The sequence below is a fragment of the Stegodyphus dumicola genome, chromosome X1, assembly GCF_044657685.1.
Source record: "Stegodyphus dumicola isolate Sdum_Otavi_A_Nest chromosome X1, ASM4465768v1".
In the NCBI taxonomy this organism is placed as follows: domain Eukaryota; kingdom Metazoa; phylum Arthropoda; class Arachnida; order Araneae; family Eresidae; genus Stegodyphus; species Stegodyphus dumicola.
In genome coordinates this window covers 90,961,956-90,989,385 of record NC_140780.1, presented here as the reverse complement: position 1 = coordinate 90,989,385, position 27,430 = coordinate 90,961,956, and the positions used below count along the sequence as shown (strand labels likewise).

Below are 27,430 nucleotides of genomic sequence, written 5' to 3'. Positions count from 1 at the left end.
ATTATGTAGAAAGAACATGTTTTTCTCATGTAAAATCCCAAACGATATATCTGTAATGGTTACAGATTATTTGCGTGTAATATTACAGCAAATAATTATGTAGAAAGAACATGTTTTTCTCATGTAAAATCTCAACAGATATATCTGTAACCGTTACAGGTTATTTACTTGTATTATTATAGCAAGTTATTATGTGAGTAGAAGATACTTTTCTTACGTAAAATTCCAATGGTTGTATCTGTAAAGGTTTCAGATTATTTCCTTCTAATATCCCATTAAGTAATTATGTGCGTAGAATATATTTTTCATAGATAATACTAAAGGATATGTTTATAAAAGTAGTAGATTTTTTTTGTCTAAAATGATGCTTATTATAATAAAACATATTGAAATCAAGATGTTTTGAGTAAAACAATATCTTCATGTGTATATCATTATACAGATATATGCAAGTGAAGCATAATAGTTTGGCTTTTTAAATTAGTCAATTTGACCTCAAAATAGCATTAATTTAAAAGATGTGCTTTCAACAGCAATGTTCTTTTTTCAAAAAGTAACATTAGTCTGTTGCAGAGTATTTTTGTTTTATGAAGAGAAACTTATGTCTGATATTATTGAAAGGCCTTTCATATTATCATTTTGATTAATTTAAAAGTTCAAATTGATATGCTACTCCTTATATTTGCCCTGTAAAATAGCTGAAAAAAATAGTATGTTTTATTTGCATGTTAGTGTCAGTTAATAAGATATGTTCTAGAACTTTCTTTTTAGTAATTTTAGCTAAAATAGACACATGTTGCTTTAGATTTAACTTATATGAGACGTGTTGCATGTTGATATGATCATATTATTACAGTAAAAGACATTTTGTGAAATATTTCTATGAAGAACTCAGAACAGCTGTTCTTCATATTTCAAAAATATATTCTCTCCTTCTAAAAAATGACATTTTCAGTAAATTAAAGAATTCAACATAGCAATGAACTTCATTTTGTTACTACAAGGAATTCAAATTTTGTTCATACGCTTGAATTACAACGTCTAACTAATTTTTTTATTCTTATCTGCACTCAGTGTTTGTCAACAGTCTGCTATTGTTTGAAATAATGCATAACTTTTTTACTTACCTTCAAATAATTTCCTTTGTATTAACAGATAGAAGTCTTTCATTAAAAACCTAATGTCATGCTTTTTGAATAAGCATAAAACTTTGCCAACTGACCTTAATTTTTAAAGCCTTGTTTCCCTTAAAATTCTTAATACAATTATGCCTTTAAGAAATTTATTTCTAAAATTAATACTTCAGTTTAGCTTAAAATTTAATGCATTTTAATTTTACCTATAATTTTTTACAAACATAATATGTAATAAATCTAAGCTTAATATTTACCATTTCGAAAGTGATACTAAAAAAGTATTCCTAGATATTATAAATTTCGAGATTCGCATACAAAATTGTGAAATAAACATGTGACAACAGAAAATAAACTTTATGCTCTCTCTATATTACAGCATGTTAATTAAGAAGTTTATTGAATTTATAATTTTATTGTGAAACACTATGAAGCAAATAATATGCTAATTAAAATACAGAAGTAAAAATAATTTATTACTTAATTCGTAAACTTTACATAAAACCTGAAAAAAAGAATTAATTAAAAAATAACATAATTTAATAAACATTTCATAAAAATTCGTTTCGACTGCTTGGAAAAAATGAATGGTTTTTCTCCTCTTTGTAAACCATGTCTCCTAAATAAAGAAAAAAACATTTCTTTTAAAATCATAATCATGCTCTTAAAAAGCTTATAAAAATTATTTTAATAGATGTTTTAAACATGTGCTTATATAACACTTTTAATCATATTTCTTTATAATATCTTAATTAATTAAGAACAGCTTAAATTCTTTAAAAAATTGGATTACAGTGAACCGTCTCATTACGACAAGCTACCTCAGTCAATCACTTTTTAAATTTAATCAGCATCCCTCATAAAATAACTAATTAGTAAACATAACTTCGCTAGGATGCCCACTATCATTTAAAGATCAAAATTCTCAGGAATCACGTAGCTTAGAGAAGGTTCATTGTACAAAAACAGCCAATATTCAAATATTTTCATAAATGAAGTCACCATAGTTATTAAATATAATATACAGTATACTTATATTCAGAATTCAGAACTTGAATAAATTTCTCGAACTGTTTTAGCATTCGAAAAATATTATATTTATTACGTTAAATTTCTAAAACAATATTACATATTCGTCCAAAGGAATCACTGGGACTCGGACAACATTTTCCCCCTAGCTTACTTTTAGCACAGGATTCTGAATATGTTTTAAAGATTTAGGTAATGTTTGTCTTCCTTAAGGCGCTCACAAAACAAGTTACCCTAAATGTTTTGTCCGCATAGTGGTCATTTTCATCTTACTAACTGATTTGCTAGTGGATTTTGGATGCATGGCCTATCATTGATGAAACAATAATAGTGAACAGCTTCAAGAAAATGGGGATATCTAATGCTCTTGATGCCATATTCCCACTTATTTTTACTAATTTTATCTTCCGAAAATTAAGAGGGAAAAATTAAACGAATAATTTAATTTCCAAAGGACACAGTCACAGTAGGAATATAACAAATGAAAAGTAATCATGGATAAACTACTACTATCACAATATTATTTATTTAAAAGAAACCTCTATTTCAATAAGAATACACATAATTGCAACATCTAATAAGTTATTTCATTTCTTCTTTATAATTTGAACTTCTGTCATTCTCATTGTTGTTCTTGCAAATCCTTAGCCCTCAGATCATACATAAATAATTAGAGAAGGTTGTGGTCCGATGCTTGCTAGGGTGAACATTCAGCTGATATGGCAAAATTGCACAGTGAATGGCAGTTGGTATTTGCTTTCACTATCATAGATCATTGTTTGTATTAGGCTGAGATAATATTCAACAGTTAGAAGAGAAAGATTCAACGGGGCCTTAAGTGTGCAAAAGTTTGCCTTTGTTAGTATGACAAAAACAATCATTATGTTGATAAATCCATTTTAAAATCTTGGAATATTCATTTTCTGAATGCATTAAAAGGGGGAAAATTATGTAAATATTTTTTAATTTTCAGAATCTGGTTCTAAAGCTGGGTGGGGTGGAATATGCAACGCAATACGATAATTCTGAAGATCATTGCTCGTGGCAGTACAAACTAAACGGCGATAACTTGCATGCTGTAGAAAAAGACACAAATTGCAGTTCCAGATGCATTAAATGCTTTGAGGTCTAGGGAGTAGCAGTGGGCAATACTAAGAGTGAAATTCAATGTATAGGGAAGTAGGAATGAAAATTACTTTTATTAGATAACTTAAATGGTTATGTTACTAAGCGTTCTTATTGGAATGTAGGTTTCTTTTAAATAATAATACTATGATAGTTACCAGTAGTTCATTCATGAATATTTTTGATTGGTTATGATCTTATTGTAATCACATCCTTCAAAATTAAATTGATTGCTTAATTTCCCCCTTGATTTTCATACTATAATATAAAAGGAGGAAAATAGTCTGGAAGTAAACATAACTCCTCTTTCTCTCTCTATATATAGACATGTATCTTCGTGTGCAACTAAGCAAAACAAATGTGACTTTTTCTTCTTTAAAAAAATTGTGTAAATAAATAGAATTAAGTTCATTTCAAAGACTTATGACACATGAAATATACATTATCAAAATAAATTAGAAAATTAAGTTCAAATAAATTTTAAGCTAAATTACGTGTTGCAATGTAAGTTGCAATAATTCAGTTGTAATAATTAATACTAACAAAACCAAACATCATATTCCCATTCTGCAAAGTATAAAAATTCTTCTGCAAAACTGAAAAAATGACCAACACTTTGGCTTATTTGATAACTTTCAAATTCACTCCTTTGTTTGCATTTAGAATTTATAACTTTAATTTTCCACAGAAATTTGTTTTTGATTTTAAAAAATTTCACTGGCATAATTTCATTCACTTCAGCATATATTAATAGATGCAGAAGGTTTTTGTACCTTACATAATTTTAAATCTTATGTAAACTAACGTAATTAATAACAAAATCAAAACATAGATCAGAAACAGCATAAAATTTAATTAATAATTACTACTAGTGTCACACAAAATGCTATGAAATTAATTAATAAAATAAGAATGAGATAAAATATATAGAATTAATATTCCACATGTGTGAAGTTTGGAAGTTTTACGTTAAATATTTTTTTTAATTAAGAATTTTTAAAAATGACCCCTTAAAGCATGGGACCTTTCGTAATTAGAACTTGCAAATCTGCTTCGCTAGTCTTTCATAACATTGCTTTTCTTTTATTAACAAGAAATATTGCATTCAGTTATTTAATTTAAGATATCAAAAATAATGCTACTGAAAGGCATGAATACTTACTTAAATTTGAAATTAATTTGGTTGACTTAAAATAATATTTAAAAAAAATAAATCTTCATATATAGGTCTAAAAATCAGACCTTATTAATTTTCTTTTATTTGAACGATATCTGAATTCTGCCTTAGTTTGGACTAGTAAATCATTGGGCAATTAAATGCCAAGCTATAAGAGAACTAATGTAGTTTACAAATGCACTGAATTTTATTTCCGGTATTAACTTTCAAAGAAAGTAAAATTTTCTGCATATTTGCATCATTTGGATTGATAGAATATGGCAAAGCATGCAAAGGCTATCAGCCTAAAGGAAAGTATATATTCATAGGCGGTTTTGTAAGGAAAAGTAGCTTGCATTTCCATTTATTCATGTGTATATATATATATATTGTTAATGCTAAAATCAATGCTTCATTAAAAATTCATTATTATTTTATTTTTAATACAACATACAGATACAGAATTGTTTTAAATTCCAATAAACAATAATAATTTATTTTTAAGAAAACTTTTTTTATGATTTATATATTATATTACATGAATAAGAGAAACATTTGTCAAGAAATGTATTAAACTTGTATTAGCAGATTCATGCTATCCTAGTAACAAGACTATCATACTTCAAAACTGTATTAAAACTGGGCAAAATAAAATCAACATAAATTCTACATTAAATGCTTAAAAACTTATAAGTATGCAATGGTAGTTATATATGCAATATAATATATGTTGTCATTTATAAAATATTAATGAAATGACATTTTTGGAAATAATGCACAAAATTTTAGTTTTGTTTTATAATTAGTTTAACGAATTGTTAGAAAAATATTTTAGGTCATTTCCATTTTTCCCCTGTTGATATTGGTATATTAAAATATATGGAATAATTAAGTTGCATCTAGTTAGTAAAACAAAACTTTACGAAAAGTATGATACGGCATATTTTTAATCAATATAATTACTTCATTTTGGAATTATAATATTTTCGTAAGAAATTAATACCACTGAAAAAAATATTATTACACTAAAGGAATAAACGAGATTCTCGACCGCGTTGTTCAAGTTTTTGTAATTTTACTTCATAACACACTCGTACATAAACATATTAGACTGAATTATAAACCAGGTATAACTAATTAGATAATCCTAGAAAAATAATAAACTAAACCTAGTAAGCAAAAAAAATATATACATTACATTCAGAATTCTAAATGTTTATATAAACGTTTCTCGCAAGGCCTGCCGGGAAAAAGATGTCAAACGTTCTTTGGTCAGACGATTGGAAAAGAACGCTAAAATGATTAGTTTTGTTTTCAACAACCACATTACCATTTCAATTATATACCACAAACAGTGATTAAATTTTGGAATAATTAGTTTTAAATAATAATAAGGGCAGTTGAAGGCGTAATTTATCGGATGCACAATGACAAAATACTACTATTAGATCTGCATTTGGAATAAATATTTTGCACTCTTTCAACTCATTAGACATTACGAACACTGATATTAATTAATCGCAAAGCTTAAACGTTTAAATACTTACTCACTACATATAGCATGAGTGCATGAGAATAATCTGCATAAAATGAACAAAAAATATTTCAAGTAGTAATTGTAAACATTTTCTTACTTACCTGCGCTATACAACCAACATGCATTCAGCCATGTTTTTTTCTGCAACTAGCTTTCAAACACTTTTCTCCTGATTGGCTAATTTCCAGTCAGTCACGTGATTCTTCCGCGCGGCTACTGAAACATTATCTGTAATGTTACCGCTACAGTTTGCTTTCAACCTGTTACCATTACAGGAAATTCTTCTGTAACTTTTTGATTTCTGTAACTTTACAAAACTTTTGCCTGTAAAGAGCGAACTTTTTTTTTACAGTGTACGCGTCGAGTGTGCTGACTATTACACCCACGAAGGCATGCTAAGAAGGCGGGATAAATACCTTATAAATACTTTAATAAGCAGATTTGCATTCCCAGTTATTTCAAGGTTTGCCGAATTTTCTTTCCTTATGCCAAGACTTAATTCCAGGGGCACTAAATGATTAATAACAATGTTCGCAAATATCCGAAGAATCTTAAAGACTTATGGTATAAGACTATACTCGTTAGTCACCGCAGACTAAATATTATTAATTAGCATGAAACATTTTGCTTAGTAGTTATGGATAATGAACGAACGTAAGAAGAGCAGCTTTCAAATGGGATGGTACTGAGCTTTTGGGCAAACTAGTTAAGGAAGGGTAAGTGTAGGTGATAATTTTATGAAAGAAGTCTTGTGTATTCATTCGTTACGCTAGTGCAAAAGCGGCAGCTTATTAAGAAGCGAATAACAGTTAATATTTGAAAAATATTCTGTTCTGAAATACCGCTATTAGTTTTCGTCAATGATCCGGAAGTCGCGACGTACTGATCTGGAAAACGAAAAGTTTCTGTTATCTATTATTATCAAGGTCTTGATTCTGATAGGGCCTAGTGACATATTCTCATTCTCTTCAGCCTTAGATGGAACTTCTACAGCGTGTCATAAACATAACAAAAAAATCCCACAATGTACAAAATAAATTGCATTCCGTTCATAAACCTGATTCTTCAACTATTACGCTGAATGTAACTATTGCTGCAAAAAGAGAGATCGTAACCAAAATCTTTGACCTTCAGTCATGTAAAGCATTAGTGAAATGTATTAGGAATATAAATTTTTCAGCTACTGTCAGGAATACCTGCCAAGTTTTCTCCAAGTAAGAGCTTTAATCTTTTACTTTTGGATGGGGGAAAGGAGAAAACGATTTATTGTTTCTCGAATTTTCTCTTGTCATCGTCAACAGCGTTTAACTTCAGAGTGACACTTACATCGTTGAATAAGAAATCATGAAATAATATTTTAGCATATCGTAGGATATTATTTCGGTCAAACTCTTGTACTTCCCCGAATTTTGGTTAGAAATTTGGATTACCCTCTGAACAGTTACAGCTCACAAGTTACTTTTTTATACTTTTTGACAATAAATTAGCTTTCGGTCAATAGTTCTGACTCCATTTGTTTGACTAATCTCTGAGACCATAAGAAATTAGCACTCTTGCGTCTTGCGTATCTTACGTGTATCCGTCCTAGCCACTATTAGACAGGTATGGTATTGAAATTCTAAATAAGGCATGAGTAAACTCAACCGAAAACTTCCTGATATAACTCCTGAAAATCAGTTAACCTGGAATAGTAATACATTAAACATTTCAAATTATTTGTCTATGTATTAAACTGATGTTACTTTTAAAAAATAAAAAATAAAAATCGTTATGTCATTTTTTCAAGAAAATTCTAATGAGGAAAATTAACACTTTGAAATGAAAGAATCCAAGAGTATATTTATTTATTTACTAAATTCTATACTTTAGCATTTGCATTTTTGTCCACTGTAATGGAGTAGGCAAAATGTCTTAGCATCTTTCTCTCTTTCAGATTTAATTCGAATAAGTTAAATTATTACTTGCAATTTACTTGAAACTGGTTACCTACGGCAATTTCAAAGATTTATATTTGAATCATTACGAGTAATACCGAAGGAAGTAATGGACATTAATCCGAAGTTTTGGATCTTCACATTTTTATCTTGGACTGATGCTATTAATTTTCTTGGTAATATAATACGCTTTCTATATTGTAATAAAAGCGTAAACAATTTACGCATAATCTTACGTAAGCATACGAATTTGCATTACAACTGCTCGAAATTGCATGAGCGATTTTATAATATGAACTTTAATAGCGAATTAATATTGGACACAATAATTTGTGCACAAATTTAACTAAGTCAACGAAGAAAAGCTATTGCTTTAATTCTAATGTTATCTAAGTAAGAAAATGTTGGTTATTACTGCAAATCATGTAAAACTTAGAAAAGATTAAGACAGAAAATATTGTACGTTCTAAGCTTATATCTTCTAACACTACTTAGATTTCGTAATTTGAGGCATTTGTTAAATTTAGGATAATTTTAATTCCAAATTACTTACCTTTTTCCATTTCAACAGTGCAACATTTTCTTCTAATATTTTTCAACTTATTTTAACGTATTTGATTTTCTTACGTCTTCCTTTTCAGTCGTTATTTTATGCCATTCGATTTACTCTAATTTTGCATCCATCTTACTTATCATCTCAACCTGCATAAGTGTTAATTCCTGAATTAAAAAGCTAATTGTTTGTAACACCAAAGCCTGTTTAAAAATTCATCTGCATTAAAATTTACTATAACATTTTACATAAATAAATAGTGTCTGGAAACTCTTAATTCATACGTTGAAATGTAATGTTTTGATGAAGTATTACTAAACAGAATTTTTAATCTCAGTATAATGACGATTTCATTCCTAGAAGAATAAATATTAGAAGAGATTCTAAATTTAATATTAATTTATCAGCTTCAAGATCTGTAACTGAACATTTGATATTTGTAGTGATGCTGTAAACAAGAACCACTTTTATTTTTACACAAAATCTTACGGAAGCATTTTGTAAATGCATAAAGTAATTGTTTTTTAACTATTCAATTAATTTTTATCACAAATAGGAACGTTTAGCTGTTTTAAAGCAGAAAGTATAAATTAAAGATAACAATATAAACTGAAACCTTTATGAATTGAAAAATTAATGAGGAAAGTTTATCATTTTAACTTTTCCTGTGCAACATGGTTTGGCATTTCGATACGTTTTAAATATATTAGTGTTTTTCGCATATTTTAATAAGAATGAAAGTTGTTCCTAAATTTTAGCATTAATTTTAAGCTAAAAGGTATGCAAAAATTATATCTGAAAACTCCATGTGTTTGTTTTTCTTCTTATGATAATTTTCTGTTGAAGCCCATGTGCAACGCAAAGCTGGGTCTTAGAGCCAAAGAAAGTTAGCGTAATAATTTTTTTTTTAATTTCTTTTTACGTTTATATTTCTTTTAAACCCTTTAAAACACAAAACATTTTCAAAATAATCGGAGAAACACTGAAATTTAAGCCCCCCCAAAAAATTAATCGAAATATTTTTCATAGCAATGAAAATTTTAAGTAATATTTTTAAAACGGATTCTACAGTATCATTTAACGTCAAATTTTTCAATACCGATTCATGCATGTGTCATTATATTTCACAGAAATCCCACGAATTTCTATTTAACTGCTATTAAAATTTGCATTTTTTTCCCCAACAATGCTCAAGCAGTTTGTTTGCATGAATGAAATCATGATTAGATTCATAACTGCCATTCATAAGTATTTCCAACCTTTAGTAAAACTGAACACTTTAATTTCCTACTTATATTTTTGATTCTTTTAATACAGAGCAAGGGGAAAAATCTTCTGTAAAAGAAAACATATACTTTTCTTTCAGTTACATAATTACTAAGCACTAATCTTTCTTCTAGCTAGATGAGAGTCATGTTAACAAAACTAAAAAATCTAAGATTTTCTTATAATGACTTCCTTATATGTATTTTAAAGCAGTTTCTTTTATATAAGACAACATATTTATAACGATATTAATTTTCATTATTTTAAACGGGAATACCTATGAGTACTTTTGTATCTCCTTGTTTGTTGTTAAATTAGTTTCTTATTCCTCTAAACGCGAATAAAAAATTTCATTATCAGAAATTAGAATCTTAAGAAAATGCATCCAGATTCACTGTATTACATTTTTTTCTAAAACGTTTTACCCAACGTATATCATTTGTTTTAATAAATTATCGGGCTGATAAAATTACTGTAAAGTCGCGAGTTCAAACAAATGATCATAGATGGCGGTACCTGTTTGTGTTTTAACCTAGCAATAGAAATCGCGATAATAATATAATAATAGACTTTCTTATTTGCAGTATTCGTTGAAAACCACTTATTATTCGTATTTACTTCTTGAAATTTATTCGTTAGATTTAAATTCATGCTTTCTAAATGTTAATTATTAAATGTGAAGTTAATTTTTGATACTATAAAACTTAGACTTTGTTAATGATGTAAGTAGTAAAATAGAATATTTACTCAATAAATTTTAAAATCAGTAGTTTAATGCCAATTAATAGGATAATATTACATTATTTGAATGAATAATTCAATTAAATAAACTGAAGCAGAATAAATTATACGTATATAAACAACTGTCTGAGAAATATTAATTGCTCCTTCGCGAAGGGAGATAGCCTTTGCATGCTTTATATGATCAACTGAATGAACATGTGAGCCTTTAGAAAATTTTTCAAGAAAGCGTCCCACAAATACAGATAAACTTTTCGTGCTCTTCTCATATAACTGATTAACCAAATGTACCGTATTCTTATTTATTGGCGATCATTCAGAGGTACGTGATTTTTTGTGAATGCCAGTTTTTTTAATTCACTTGTATTTTCTGCAGAAGTGGAATTAATTTGATTTGATTCCTGCAAGACAAATTACAGCTAATGATGCAGGATGCCTCATGGTGGGCTTTCTAAAGGACACTGGACTATATTTGCGTGAGAAAGGTACATGCACGGCGCCTATTCAGCCATCAGGAGTGTAACTTCATGAGCGAAAGCGCGGTTTTTGTGGTTTTAGCAACTCGGCTAGCGGTCGGCTTTAGAATGCGATAATCATTGCATTTTTATCTTCGAAAGTTTTTCATAGTTTTTGTATGCTTGACCTTAAAAGTTGTTCAGGACTAACATACTTCTGTTAATTTTATACTGCTGTAAAGCCTTCACATGAGACTAAGTAAGAGTTGGATATGGAAGCTTCTAAGCATATTTTTCATTATTCCAGCTTGATGATATGACGTTTTTACATTTTTTTTTTTTTAATGTGCCATTTATTCTCTCCATTTTATATTCTCTGAACTTTCAAAATAAGCCAGAACTTGTTTTGATATTGGTTGGATTAATGTTTACATAAAATCTGTATGCATTTTAAGGAAAAACTGTACAATATTTCTTGAAATATATAGAATTTGTATTTAAAACCAACATTGGCTATTAGTTAGTTTTTCGGAGTACATTTGTTTCCTTAAGAAGATCCCTATACTGGAATCCTTGAAATGCAAAGAGTTTGTCTATAAAATAAACGCCAAATAACCACTATCAAAGTTGGCGTTATTTAATAACACCAACATCAAAATTGAATTTTGAGTACTTCTGAATTTCGCATCAGCTTGTTTCTTTCCCGTATATTCTTCAAATAGTGTGATTGCACAACGCAGTAAAAATAAAAATAGTTCTTCTATAAATGCAGCTTCTCATAAATTAGCAATATGTGTCTTGCTGAAAATTATGCTTATTAGGAGTCTCTGAATTATTTGTTTTTTTACATACAATCACTTATATGCATTCATATCTTAGTTATTTACACAGATAAAGTTTTAAAAATATTAAACTTTTACATATCTCTTGAATAACTGATAGCTCACGCGTGGTTTCATTTTGAGATGTGAATCAAATAAATTCGGACTTCAGAATACGACGGTTTAGGTCTAGTTACCCCTATCAATACAGATTCTCGAAGTTTAAATTTTTATTCCGGGCTTTCACAATGAAATAAACAGTTAGTAAATTCTTTAGCCTGTAATGTATTTAGGTTATTTGAAGCAGGAGACGTGAAAAATGAGCAATACCCTCACAGAGATTTGAATCTGGACCTCTCGAATACGCGCAGACTGTGTTACCGTTACATCACAAAATCATGCTGGAAGAAGGAAGAAAATGCCTTATAAGCCTATTAAAAATATAAGAAAACTACTGGTTCTTTAAACACAGAATGAGGTCGGAAAAATGCATCAGAATTAAATGACTTAAATTATTTTCAAGTGATTTTAGAATTTAGGTTTTTATTAAACGTAATATATAATTTCAGCTTCCATTTAAATTTTAAAATTTCTGAAATGTTTTGATCAAATATATATAAATATTATTTCAGTTATGAAAGGGAGCGGTATCCTTCGCTTTCAAATAAAATAGTAAAATAGAATAGTATTGTAACATAAGCTTCTCCAGTTCATATAGCACAAGACAATTGAACTATTAACAAATGAAATCAATTTTAAACACTAGTTGTCTGTCATCGAATTTAATAGTCAGAGTTCGCCAGTCTAATTATATGTCATTGCTGAAAAATATGTATCCTTTTAATCTGTAAGCATTTATTGTAATCACTACTTTAATCACAAAATATTTGAAACTGGTAGATTAGTATAAGGTAAAGTACATGAAAACATAATTATTATTCTTCCAGTACGAGTAAAAGTCGGTCAACCTCTGAAAATATCTCGAATTTTATTTCATCTCATAATTTCAAATTGCAGATTGCATTGCTTTTACCATAAATAACCAAACAAGGAAATATAATTTCAATTAAAAGACAATTAGGAATAAGCGCAGCTTCTTGAAAGTAATAACAATAAATAACTAAGAATAAAAAACCTTCAGCTTTAAAGAAGCAGGAATACGGCAATAAGAATTACTTTAATGGGCGTAACCGTTACTTACTGTTCTCGGAAAGGAATTCATCGAGAATTTTTATTTGCTGTCTTTCTCTGAAAGTTTCTGAACTAAATTCAGTTACGTAGCTTAGAATCTGATGTTAAACCTTTTTTTATTCTGCTGACTTCTTTTCAATTTTAATCACTTAAGTGGCATTTAATTACTTCGTATTTTCTTATTTGAGTTAGGTACCAAAATCTAAGACTGAAAAAATAACGATGATAACGAAAAGACTACTTATAATTAATCAGTAGTCGGCCTTCTCTTTAGTTAACTAGTAGTTAAATCACGGTTTATACTTAAACTTATTCCTTTTATGTTTTACTTATTTAAATTATGCGGTATTGAATAACACGGAATTAAAAACTTCAGAAAATTTTCGGACTGTTCTTTTACTTATGATTATACAGATTTTATGCTTTCTGTTTTCATATATGAGTTACACTTACAGATTCAAAATGTTATCGTAAAGTTAAAATTTCTACGTATCCGCAAATTTTGTAGGATCATCAACGCAGCGAAAACATTGTTACTTGATAGAAGACTTAAATGGTCAATTTGGTTTAGTTAAAACTCAATCCATGTGATCTAAAAATTCAAAATTGCGCTGTTAGTAAACTTGAATGTTATTTAAGTATTTTTATCAAATTGATTCGTATACAGTTCGATTATTTTTAATATAATGAAAATGATATAATGAATATTATTGATCATTAATGTTCTTGTAGATCTTTTTGGCTAATACTTTTTTTTTCCTTTCTGTCATTCAGAAAAACCATTTGCGCGCACATGGGTTCAAACTAATGTAATTTTCAAGACTTTTGATACAACTATGAGTGATTTAAACAATTTGGGCGAAACCTCCAAGGATTTCATTCTTTGAATATTTGCTGGTATCCGCGTAATAATCCTAAACTTTCCATTCAGCGAATCCAACAGGACTGTGCAGTACAAGAGCAATACAAATTACTGAACTTGTTCTAAGAGTAAAACTTTCTGAAGATGGAATAGAAGCTGACCAATGTCTTTATTATTCCCACTGTTTCTTCATATTAAAAATTTTTAAACTGCAAACTGGGCAGCCTTTGGACAATAATTCTAGCAACACTTTAAATGAAATACATGCACGAAATTTATCTAAGCTGGATTAAAGGAATTTTTGCCCAAAGACATTCATTTCTATTGTTACTTCGTTTTAGTTGTCAGATGTTAGCATAAATTAGAACTTTGGTAGTTATTTTGCTTGCTTCATCACAACATTGCTTTTTACCGGAAACTTTTTTTAAACTGCTGAGATATTACGAATATGAATCTGCGAATTTTCAGAATTTATGAGAATGAGTTTAAATACTCATTTTGCTTACAACATCTAAGCTTACTTTTGCGTGAGTCGAATGAAGAATAATTTTTACACAGCCGCATATGCTTCTTAAAAACAAAATGTAGCCAGAAGCCAATAAAAGCTAAAAAAAAGTATAAAGCCAAAAAAACTGCATATATTGTCTAAATGGATTGATTTAAAAAATATCATATGAAATTTATTGATTCCTCGTAATTAATTTTAGGTGTGCTGCAAAATCAAACTAATCATCGAAGCGTTTCAAATTTAAAGCTGCTGTTTAATTGTACTCATAATTTTTGTTTTAAGTATACTTTTAACGATTTTTAAAGTATGTACTAAGTTTCGTTTAATAATATGACCTCCAAAGTTCGGCTATGGTGAATTTTTATGTTTATTCTAAATTTCGCTTAATAACACTGTATTAAGTTTCGCTTTGCTAATACAAAATCTGACTTTCGCTACCCATGTTATCTCTAGTATAAGTTAAATTTCTTAACTTTGTTTGATGGTTTCGCAGCATTTTACCTATCGATAGTACTGTCTTTTAACTTAAAAATTATAGTTTGTCATATTATTGTCTCATCCTTGTTTTGCTCCGGAGAAAAAATTCTCAAAAGGCACATAAACTGCAATGATTACTTATCGCACTTCGAAGACCGAAATGAGTTTCGTAATTATCTGCTTCTGATATGCCAGTTTTGCTTTTTGTATAAAGTATTATATGAATTAATTTTGAACGAATTATTTACAGAGACCTTAAAGAGCATGAACAGGTTTTACATACTAACATCCTGTCCGCATTTTCAAATTTTGAATTGTAGTTTATTATAAAGCATATTTACGATACAATCGCTAGTTTTACTCACTTAAAATACTTATAAGTTAATTAAATTATTTCAATCACGTATTTAAAATCTATCAATGAAAAGCTACCTGTCTTTTATTATCACTATCACTTTGAAATGTGAAGGACCTGAATAGGAGGCAGTTTCCCTAGAAAATCCTCTACGAAGACATACTTCCCCTTAGACAGACAGCCCTAGTATGCTTTGCCATAATCAAGTCTGAAATGTGAACTTAACATTTCTATGCTATTCTAAAAACCTTATTATTTCGACTGACAGTCTTAACAACCGAAATTCAGCCAAGTGGGGTTGAAATCTATAAAAATTGCCTTAAAGGTTTTGCTTTGGAAAGTAACTTATTGTAAGTTATATATTTATTACGTTCTGCTTTATATATAATGCACTTAATCTGTTTATTAGGTATTTAAACTATTTATCCTTTCTAGGGACCTAAGTTGGAACAGTATCCGAGAGTTAAGCGAAGGAACATTTTCCAGTTTCTTGCGCTTGCAAGAATTGTAAGTATAGCTAAGCTTATATAATTTTCTAAATGTTAATTAAAATTACGTTCATTATGACATTCACTCGCACCTTAGTTAAGGAGAAATCATCGACTTGTCTGATGATAAGACACTATTGTAAAACCTGCATAAAAATCTTGGGAATTAAGTCAGCATTAAAAATATTAAGCTTAGAAAAATATTTACTTAAACTGGAGTAAAAAATAAAAAATAAATAAATGAAATCTGAAAGCTTTCAGATTTTACATTATGCATAAAAGGGCGTTTATTAACGTTTTGTGTATTACCTTTATTTATTAAATATCATCTTCTTTGCACTTAAACATAAAATTCAGTTCAACAGTAATATCGCAAAATAATTTTAAAATGAGCATATCTTTAGAATTTCCGATACCAAGTCTCGCGCGCTGGAGATAATTTTTTTTTTTTTGTGCAGTGTTACCATTGCTCGCTTTGAAATAGTTGAGTTCGTTAAAGTGTTACAAAATATGAAATAGATAATAAAACAAATTCCAAATTTGGGCTTCCAGATGTCCATATTCGTGTGGAAACGTACGTTATTCAAAATTTGATGGCTTTAGGTACCGTTGTATATGCCATTGTGAAAAACATACATACATTTATGCAAATTCTTCATTATTTAATTTCTTTAAATATAATACAGAACTCTAATACTTGGTGGCAACAATTTGAAAAGTGAACCGACATTTATAGTTTTCAAAGCAAAACGCAAAAACGAAATTAATAGCCCCTCTGGGCTAACGCTCTTTGGGCTAAAAATAATAAGCATATGAAGAGTTTTATAGCTATTAGCTTTTTAATATGAAGTTATTAATCCCTACTGGATTATGTAATGAATCCCTACTGGAGTATTCCTATCATGTAAAATTTTCGTAAATAAATTTCAAAATTGTTCGGATGAAACGGAAAAGAAGACATATTTTTTAGTATACAAAATATGTATACGAGAGATGAAAGCAAAAGTAAAACAGGTCTGAAGGAAGAAAATTATAGGAAAGCAATGGCAAGTTTCGTTCGTCTTGTTTGGTTATATTTAACACTCCTCCTCACACCGAAAAACAGATGAATACTATTTTTTTAGACAGCAGATGAAATTGAGATAAAAAAAGGTACTACACAAACAAATATAACTCTAACGTACGAAGCATAGGACCAAAGCAAATAAAGAGAACTTAAAATAAAAAAAAAAAAAGTTGAAGCATTATTTAGGTGAAAAATGTTTCCCGAAAAACAGAGAAAAAAATTCTTTTGGCTAAGTATAGGGATTGCGACTTTGACAATCTGTCAGTGTAGGATATACGTGTAAACAATATTAAGAAATAAAAGAGAAGGTAAAAGTGTTCTTTTATTATCATTCTCGTATTTTCTTAACACGTTTCTTAGTAAATATTGGTATTTTCTTCATTTCTTTATAAATATCCATGCTCCTTCTTCAGACTGCCATGTCTTTTTGGATAAGAAAGAATATCATCCCCAATTCGAGGGTATACAGAATTAGGTAATGGAGGATCCAATGATTTATTGCCGTGAAATTGGATGAAAATATGTAACTTAAATGAAAATTTGACATATTTTCCTCTCAAAATTATGGTTACTTGCAGTTTCCAAAAATATATATTCCCTCTGAATAAACACAGAAATTAAAAGGCAAAGTTATATGTTATTATTATATCATTTTAAAAGTACATTTAAAGGAAAACAAAGTACTTCACATTTAATACAATTATCTTAGTAACTTCTAAGAAGGATCATTTATCGAAAAAGATCGTAATAGTGAGTTAATTCATATTAATAACTTATCAATTTCCTCTAACGACGAAATGATTGAAGATTTTAATACTTCTTTTATAAAAATTTAACGTTGAATTTGGCAAAAGTTTAAAACAAAAATGCTCTACAAGCTTGCCCGTAGATTTAGACCTAAACTCTGGAAACAATGGACATGGGAGATCTGTTTACCTGCACCGCTTGCTCTCTTTAGTGCAAGGTGTATATTTTAACTATTTTCTTCATGGTTACAGCTGCTTCCTTGGTAATCTCTGTTATTGCCACTCTCATAGCTTTTCCACTCAGGTCTTCGGCTTTTCTTTAATTTTTTGCACAGTTGAGTTCTCAATCGAGGAAAGGAAATTCGTGATTTTAAGGAAGGAACTATTCAAGCTTAGATAGGCAGCCCCTAATAATTTTACAAGAAACTCATAGGACCGAAACATTTTAACATAAGTATGATAAAAGAGTAACGAAATCGTATAAATAGATTTCACAGCTAAAATCAACAAACCACAAAATCTCAAATATTCCTTTGATGAAACATCATATAAAACCAATTATATGAGCTGCTCTTACAATTTTTCAATTGTTATTTTTCCTCCAAGGAATACTAGTGATTTTACTTATGCAAGGAAGATACCATGGGCTCGGACGTTCATCAATTATGTTTTTATTCTTAAGGTATCTAAATTTTGCATTTTATGTACAAATTGTACCATTTTCAGTAAACATAATTATGTTCTCCTTATTATAAATTTCTGAATTTACTTTAATATTCAGGAAGTTAAGGTTATAGATGTTTGTGTTCTTCTGTAGCAGAAACTAAGTCCAACTCCGTGCAGACGTAGAGCGAATTATCGATGTGTCTCAAGAAAGTTTAACAAACCTTTTTATTAAATCAGAACTGAAACATAATTGCATATATCGTGCTTGACCAAATCAGTCAACCATTTTTAAATATCTAATTTAAAGTATCTATAATGCAAGGCCGAAGAATGCAATTTTATCTCAGCTAGCAAAAACCTAGTAATATGGCCTCGAGAGGCAGAAACACGCTGTGATTTACAGCCAGAAACCTCAGCTTAAATACTTGGAAACCTAAATTTGCATTCTGGAAAGGAAATGGAAAGGAGAAATGACAGTAAAAATCTAAATTATATTAAATAGTTAGATTAACATAATGGAATCTTACAAGATCTGTTTTTACTTCCTTGTACGAAGTAAAAAGGAAGTATTGTAATCGCGAAAAGTTTCAGGCAGCATATTTCAACGAAAATATCCATTTTGACCGCTATCGAAAGCAATTTAACGATGTTTTTGCGTGATATCTGTACGTAAGGACAGAATAAAAGACTCGTTTCCTCCAAAAAAATTATGAAATTGCTTTAAAATTAATTCTGAAGAGAATTTTTCTTGGCGTCTGTACGGACGTATGTACGTACGTGCGTACGTATCTCGCATAACTCAAAAACGAGTAGCCTCAGAACGTTGAAATTTAGTATATAGGACTGCTATAACATGTAGATGTGCACCTCGTATTTTGGTTGCAATCGGACGCACCAAACGTATATAAATATATTTATATATATATCCACTCTGTTACCCGGCTCAGTGATCTCAGTTTCTTTACTCTTGTATATTTGTAAATTGTACATTTTTTGCTTTAAAAATGATTGAATTATGTTGTTTTTATCTTCCAGTTAAGGTTTTTATGCCTTTAATAAATCTGTATGCAATAGTTTTAGAATTATCAACAATTTTAAAGTTGTTTAAGTGCCGCTAAGCCTTTTTTTATGGCGGCCATTGATTGTTTACCTTTAAAACAGCAGACTAGTGGATTTGTTGCCAATCTAGAGAAACTTAGCTTCGCAACAACAAAGATAACGCCTTCATTTATTATTTCCAATTAAACCATGCTTAATCCTTTCTGGAATTTTTTCGAGGAAATAAGTGTTTAAGATTTACTTCGTAATTTTTAATACAGATATTTTGAGTTTTTATGTATTTTTGCCTTCTCGCGAAGTGAGAACTGAATTAATTGAATGAGAAATACTCAATCGTCTGTGAAAAACTGTTTCTTTTTTGTTTTATTCGCTTAATTTCTTTTATACATCATTCTAGCTTTATTATAGTATTTGAATAGAACATGTGGCAACGATTAGATAATTCTATTCTTTAAATGATATAAATTTTGTGCATTATGAGTTATAATATGAACGAAATATAATACTGTTAAGTGAATCTAGCGCCAGAGTGTCGCTATGGTAAACAAATACTAGAGTGAATTTTAAAGAATGCATTTATTCTATTGTGGTTTATGCGCTGTCGGCGAAGTACATTTAATTCAATCCAATAAGTTTAAATGTAATGCAAGAAAAAATGCGTATAATTTAATATTCCTTACAAGGAAGTCATGTGGTGTACACATCAGATTTTTTTAAATTATAGAAACAGCTAAATTTTCATCATTTTATGTAAAGACGTACTTATTAAAGGCATCACTGACTTCACACTTCATATGCAATTCAAATTTTCTTCCGCTTGCACCTTAGAAAATCACATAATTCGATTTATGTAGTGTGAGTTACTTGAGATTTTATGTTGAGTTACTGCTCTGCCTTAAATTAATATCTAAACTTTACGTGCATAATACAGGTGCCTCAAAATACGTGAAAAAATATAAGATTCCTTTTACCTTCAAAGATCAATTTTTTCTTCTATCAAATAACTGATTAATCATCATATCATTTATTCCAAAAGCACTTTAAGCATTCGATAAGTTTTATAATGTAGTATTGCAAGGGAAACAGTCAATACAAAGTGAATCGAAGGGTATTTTGGTAACCTAAACGCCGATTGGAAGGAAAGGGGTTACAACCATAAATAAAACCATGAACCTGCTCTCATATTGTAAAATGAATCTAGAAATCAAATCCCATGATCAAAACGAGAGCTGAACTACGGCAAGAGCCTTCTAGGTGTTAGTTGTAAGTCAGAATGAAAAATCCATTGATTTAGGAGGAATGGTGAGCTATAATGCTGTATGTGAAGATGGAAAATCCCCTACTTATTTTTAATTTCAGTACCTCATGTTTCTTGCACCCTCAGAAAAACATGAGAAGGTGGAGGAACATTAATGTAATGAAATAAACAGAAGAATGTCGAGAGTGTTTCTGCTGTTAGATAACCGTCTTGAAACAAAAAACTCACATTCCGTCTATAGGAAAAGACGCAGTGATAGCGTATACAGACACGGAGAAGCAGAACCAATTGCTGATAGACTCCAGACTCAATTCACACCACATAATAAAGGAGGTTTTGCTAACACCGCAAATTCCTTCCAACAGGACGTTGAACGTTTCCTTACCTCTCCGTCTACGAGAGATTTACAGTACACAACCATGAGTGAAATTAGCGAATATATCGCTGAACTCAAACCTAAAAAGGCATCAGGATTGGACTCTATTTCTAATCGCATGATTAAATTTTGACCCACCGTTTATCTATTTTTCTTAGTGATGCTTAAAAATTATATGATCATGCATTGCCATTTTCCTCAAAGCTGGAAAGGCGCACTTATAGTCCCTATTCTAAAAAATGGTCAGTGCCACTCAAATCCTCAAAATTATAGACCTATCAGCCTCCAATCTTCGTTATCTAAGATATCCGAATTTGTGCTACTTAAACGCCTAAGTGATTTTCTCGCCCTTACTGATGAACAAGTTGGCTTCAGAGTAAAATACTGCACAACGCACCAGCTGCTGAGGTCTCATGAAGGTTTCGTAGCAAAATGCTTACAGGCGCATTTTTTCTTGATATCGCCAAAGAATTTGATAGGACTTGGCATATAGGTATTATTATCAAGCTCATGCGACTTCATCTTTCGCCTCATTTAATTCGCATAATTAACTCGTATCTCTCTAATAGATCTTTCTGTGTACGAGTTAATTCTATCATTTCGTCTCCCCGTCCAATCCTTTAGTGTGTAGCTCAAGTTAATCTTTTAGGACCAACTTTATTCACTTTATTTATTAAAACCATAATCACCTAGTGTCACTCTAGCTCTTTACGCGGATGATACAGCCATCCTTGCAAGACATAAACACCTGGATAGATTTGTTTACAATATTCAGAATTATCTCTCAAGCCCTGAGCACTGGCTCATGTGCGTCACATGCCATGTCGCCACATGCCAATGAGCCTATTAATCGTTAAAATCTTTCCTATTAGCTTTTTGCTTTAGTGTTTGTATTGTGTATAAAAAATACAAAAAAACTATAAAGTTATAAAACTAAAAAAAAATTATAAAACTATGAAAAATGAAAATAAAAAAACCAAAATTTATTCTATTACTCTTACTAATTTTTCTATCCCTAAACTTTCTTGAGCACATGTGGCTACCCCTAGCTTGCATCAAGTAAATTATGGATTTTTCTTATTTCTACTCACTTTGTTTAATTCTGATGAGGAGGTAGATTCTTTTACACCATAGGCACTCCGCAATTTAAAATCATTGGCACTGGAACTTGCAGTTCAGTGTGCCTCCTTTAAAGAATCCATTTCTCTATATTCATATACAGATACTACTTACAGAACGCAGATGCCTGGAGACAAAGTTTTATTTTATTTTATTGACTCTTCTTTCAGTTCTCAGTCTGAAGGGATGACTTCACGATTTTATGGGAGGCGTTATTCAACTTCCAGGAAAGCATCCTCCGTAAAAAAAAAATAATGTAAGCCCGATGAAAGAGCAACATAATTATACAAAAATTTTGTAGCTAAAATAATAAAATAGCAGAAATAAAAAAAAAGTTTTTGATGAAACGTAGACATCACAAATCCAATAAAAGAAACATCAGACTCATAGACCTAACAAAAATACTTTTTTGACAAATTCATTTCTCCCTAATAATATTTTCGCTATTTAAAAGTATTATTTATTCATTACTTTCGCGTCGTTGCTTTAATAATTATAACGTTGTTACAACATCCTCACAGCCATCCATTTTCGCTTTCATCGAAGAAGAGTAATGCGACTTTCGTTTTATACCAAAGTTTATTTTCTTTATTTCGTTATTTTTATTAGTTTTATTTCGTTTTATACCAAAGTTTATTTCGTTTATTTTCTTTTGCTTCATTTATGGCATTCCTTCTGTTGCATTTGCAGTCTATAAACTTTTCATGTTTTTCTCATTTTTATTTATCAAGTTTATATTTGTAAGACCTCTATATGAATGCTAAGAAAAGAGATAGCGCAATTTGTATATTCTGTAATGATTCATATCTATTATCATTTGATGGAGATGAAAGGCCTTTGTGTTATTTGTAGCAAAGTTTTGACGATTTGACAAATGAAATTATGATTATTTGTAGAAAAGTATTGACGATAACTCTATGAAACCAATAAAGCTGAAATGATATCTTCAGAATGTTCATCCTGAGCAAAGGAACAAGGAGTAAAGCTTTCTTGAGCGTTATTTGGAAATTCTTAAAACGATGGAGTTGTCGCATTAATAGTGAATTCAGCAGAACTACTCCATAAGCTGAATAATACGGTTACGAAAGCTTTCTGTGTCGTAGAATTTGAAGTATTTACAAAAAAAAAATTATATACGTAATTGGAAAATCTGATCAAACTCTGCGCTCTCAAAATGAAGTAAATTGTTTAGTGAAAAACAGACTGGGAGAAAGAATTGCAGTAATTAAATTATCATATATTTCTGTTCAAAGAGACATCAATCATGTGGTCACTAATATCAAAAATCGAGTTGTACAGGAGAAAAGATCTGTAGCGTTTGCCTTATTTTTAATCCAACTTAATAAAACGATTGCTAGAATGTATTGTCTGCAGTCCTACCGGATTCATTTAAAGACGAAACATTCTTAGAAATTACTTAAAAAGCCTCATGTATTTTAGAAACGGTTTTACGCTTTTTAATCGACACAGTTTTGTGGGATAATGTCGATGGGTGTTGTAAAAATAGAACATGAACTGTGTTGGAGGCAACATATAGATTACATACTCATTCAAACTAAAAATTTCGTCAATGATAAAATTAATTCACTGCATCACATACCACATTACTGATTCGATAGCTCTTCTAGCTAACGTGAGAAGATTTTGGATCAAACAACTGAAACTGCAAATTTTACTTAAGCACATTTTTCAAGCAACTGTGCATTGACAATGAATTACCGTTTTAAAAACAAAAGTATCTAGAAAATCGGGCAAGCCTATCATTTGCTCCATTTCTATGCATATATTAAGCGGCCTTCAAAAGGAAATGTTAGTGGCAAAATACTGGAACTACAAGATGAGTTCAAGCTACTTTTAGAAACTTTAGATAAGATGGAATTTTTGTCCTGGTTAATGAAGAAAATGAAGAATTAATCAGGCGTTTTGTCTATTTGGATGGAGCGTTTGGTTTTGTGTAGCTGAATGAACTGAATCTTCTTCAAATGCAAGGAAGGAACAAATAATATGGTAAAACTTATTAATTCACTGAAAGCTTTCATGAGCAAACTAAAAAACTGGAAAAGAATGTTCAGTCTTCAAGATGCTTCAGAGTTTGAGACATTGCCATCAGTCGTTCAGTTCAGTGGGGAAGGAGAAGAATTTCCCTAGTTTAGTTTCTAAAAAACGATAAACGGTATTTCGTAGCATTTGAAAGCATTAGAAACTGAATTCAATCAGTAATTTTCTAAACTAGGTAAAGGTGATTTAGATTTAGTAAGAAACCCATTCAGATGTTCAGCTAAAAAGCTCCTGACCAAAGCAGAAATGAATTTCTCAAGCTAAGTGTTGATTCATAAGCAAGACAAATTTGTCACAAAGATTTAGGCCTTCACATGCGGATCCTATCCAAACATGAAGAGTAGCTACTGAAGGCTAAGAATAGCTTACATTGTATCTTTTCAAGTCTTTCTCTACTCACGTATCTCAGAATTGGTGGAAAAGAAACACAGTTTTCTCATCTTCACCAAAATTTATAAGGAATTATTGCATTCTTCTGTTCATGCTCTTGTGTTGTAAGCGGTAGCACATCCAGCTGGCAATTGAAAAATCCATGGTTGAATTCCTGGGAATAGTATAACAGATTTCTAATGTTTAACGTCTCTACAGAAGAGGTCTAAACTAAACGATAATTCGTCACCACTTGACTTTGGTCTACTGAGTCTCTTACTGCTCGCCGCCTTTTAAGTGGAGAGGAGGACATAAGGAATTATCTCATTCCTCGATGACTAATGGGATAATTCCGCTCTCGCTTAAGTTGTTTCATGTTCACTGAAAAATTTGTGCTTGCAATTGTAAAACCTGTGGTTGAAATCCAAGGGAGATCATAGATGATTTTTCATGCTCGAGTTTCGAAAATTACTTAATATTTCTACAAATAGAAAAATATATTTGTTCCGATAAATATTTAATGTTCCAAATATTAGAAATCTTTTGAAATTTTCGTGAACTTTTTCCGACTTGATGAAACTTATCCTGCCATTTAATTAATCAAATCTACTTTATTTAAAAAACTTATCAAAATATTAATAACTTTATAATTAGTCTGTTCTAAAATTTTACCAAAGTTTTATTTAATTCATGTAAATTTATATGTAATTTCATACTACATGAAATAAAAATCCACTTTGCAATCAGAAAGGTCTTGGAAGCATTTTTACATATATGAAAAGAGGGGAATTGAGTGAAAAATACAGAGAAGCAATTGGATTAGCACTTATAATTCGTAATTTGAGTGCCTTGCACTTAACAAAGATTTTGTTTACGATATTCACTTCTCTACCCTTTAAATGTTTTCAAATTACATAAATTCTGAAAGTACTGATATATTTCAATCTGTGCAAAAGCAAGGAGATATCACATTATATGATAGACATGTTTTATATCATACATTAGTTTAAATTAATAGCGTTTCTGCGATTGTCCTGAATTAGTGGGAAACTGTTTTATAGAATTTTAGGACCCAGCAGAGGCTATGTAATTAAAACTACTAAAGTTAGTAGTTCATCCGAGGATACATTTACAGCCGAAAAGACACATGAATGGCCAGTTTTGCTTTTTCTCTGGTATGAGATGAATACGAGCAAATTTCTCACAAAAATTCCTGGAGAAAGATAGTCTGAGGAACGTAAAGTATGTTTGTTCGTAAGTTTCTTTCGTAATTGAATGATTTATTACTGACCATTGTTTAAAGTAATTTTTGGTTTGAATTTTAACCTTTAAAAAAGTTCCTTAAAAAGAAAATATTCATTTTAATCTGGTAGTTAATAATATCTTCTTGGCATATGATATAAACTTTACTCTCCTATATGTCTCATAAAAATGTTATGTCTTTCTTAGTAAAATTTTTTATTCTAAGTAAATTTCTAATTTTGTTTTGTCTATTAGCTTTTTGCTGTTTATGATAACTTCTAATTAATGCTAATGCATGATTTTAATCCTACGTTTTCTTTTCAGAAACATTGCCAATAATCTTCTGGAATTCATTCCCGAATCAGCATTCCTGAAATTATCCACCCTTCGAACGTTGTAAGAATAAATTTTTGCAATCTTTATTTTACAATGAAATGTATAAAAATTTATTTACACTATCCCCTGGCCATATATATTAAACCACCACAATAATTTACAAAGTACAAATTTTAAATGCAACCACATATTTTGAAATCTTGTTAGATAAATAACTCTCACTGAGGTACTTCTATGGTTACAGATGATGTATGTAACAGTATGAAGTCAACAAAAAAATATAAGTTTCATTTTATAAAAATTAACTTTGTAGGATAAATGTTATGATAAAATTACTTGTCAATATTGGGGCTGACGCTTTTACAGATCAAACTGCATCTTAAAATTAATTATCAGTGGAAAAAGCATGATAAATTACCTGTATAACAGAAAATATAAAAGTTTTTTAATTACATGAATACTAATGCTTTACAACATAAAAAATACCAAAGTTTTAACAAGATAACCAAATTTAAAAGTCTTAGAAGATCAAAATTAACAGAATAACAAGAAGATAAATTCAAATTAAAAAACGTTTTGCAATGCTGATAGGATTGTATCAGATAAGCATCTGCAGCAAGCCTGAGCTCATAATGTTGTGAAGGAGATACATTCTAAAATGCAACTCCTTGCTTCTTCAGTGTAGAAAAAAATAATTTAGAATGAATAGCATATGTTTCAGCTATTGAGATAACGCAGAATCATAACTGGAAAACACTGATGTGTCATTTAGACAACTTCCGTCTTAAAAAACCGTATGCGCAGTTTCTTTTCTGAATTTCACAATAAGCGGAAACTGTAAAGTTAATGGATATAAAAAGTTAGAGTTAATTTATTAAAAACTTTAAAAATAAAATAATGTAATATGTGTTCCTAATTTCAAAGTGCCTTCTCTAGAAACTTTCAGATCTTAAAATTAAGGGGTACACAGTAAAATTAAGGAGTACACTTGAAACACACAGCAATAATTCGTCAGATATTAGAATAGCAAAATTTTAGTTTTGATTATTTGAAGATAATATCGTATAAATGTAAATAAACAGTAATCGTATTCACATGCTTTCTCTTATTAACAATTTTGTGACTATTTTATGCTATTTAAAAAGTGTCTGCTTAATAAAAAATTAACTTTAGCTAAGACACAGAAACGACGGTTTTAAGCATCAATATATTATTGTAAGCAATTGATCTGACACTGGAACTAAAGAAAAAGCTTTGAAAATTTTTAATGCTAGAGAAGTTCACTTTGAGCATACGAATACCCGTTATTTAGTAATTTTTTGCAGTTTAAGCGTTATCTCTAAACTGAAGTAAAGACCGCCAGACTAGTATATGATTTTTTGACACATGAATGCAATTTTGATACTTTTAGCAATAAAACTTAAGTAATAATTTAACCCCCTTCAGATTTTTCATCCGACCCATGGTAGCACTAATTTTAAAGGGATTTTTATACATAATTATT

General features: G+C 29.8%; 1 protein-coding gene across 1 annotated transcript in view; it reads left to right on the top strand.

Moving 5' to 3' along the window:
- Window positions 1-27,430, top strand: part of LOC118191984 (uncharacterized) — a 405,620-nt gene that overhangs the window by 292,793 nt on the left and 85,397 nt on the right. The window contains exons 2-3 of the mRNA XM_085808716.1: window positions 15,579-15,650; window positions 25,915-25,986. Of these exons, the coding sequence (XP_085664842.1) occupies window positions 15,579-15,650; window positions 25,915-25,986 (144 nt within the window). The remainder of the gene's footprint in view (window positions 1-15,578; window positions 15,651-25,914; window positions 25,987-27,430) is intronic.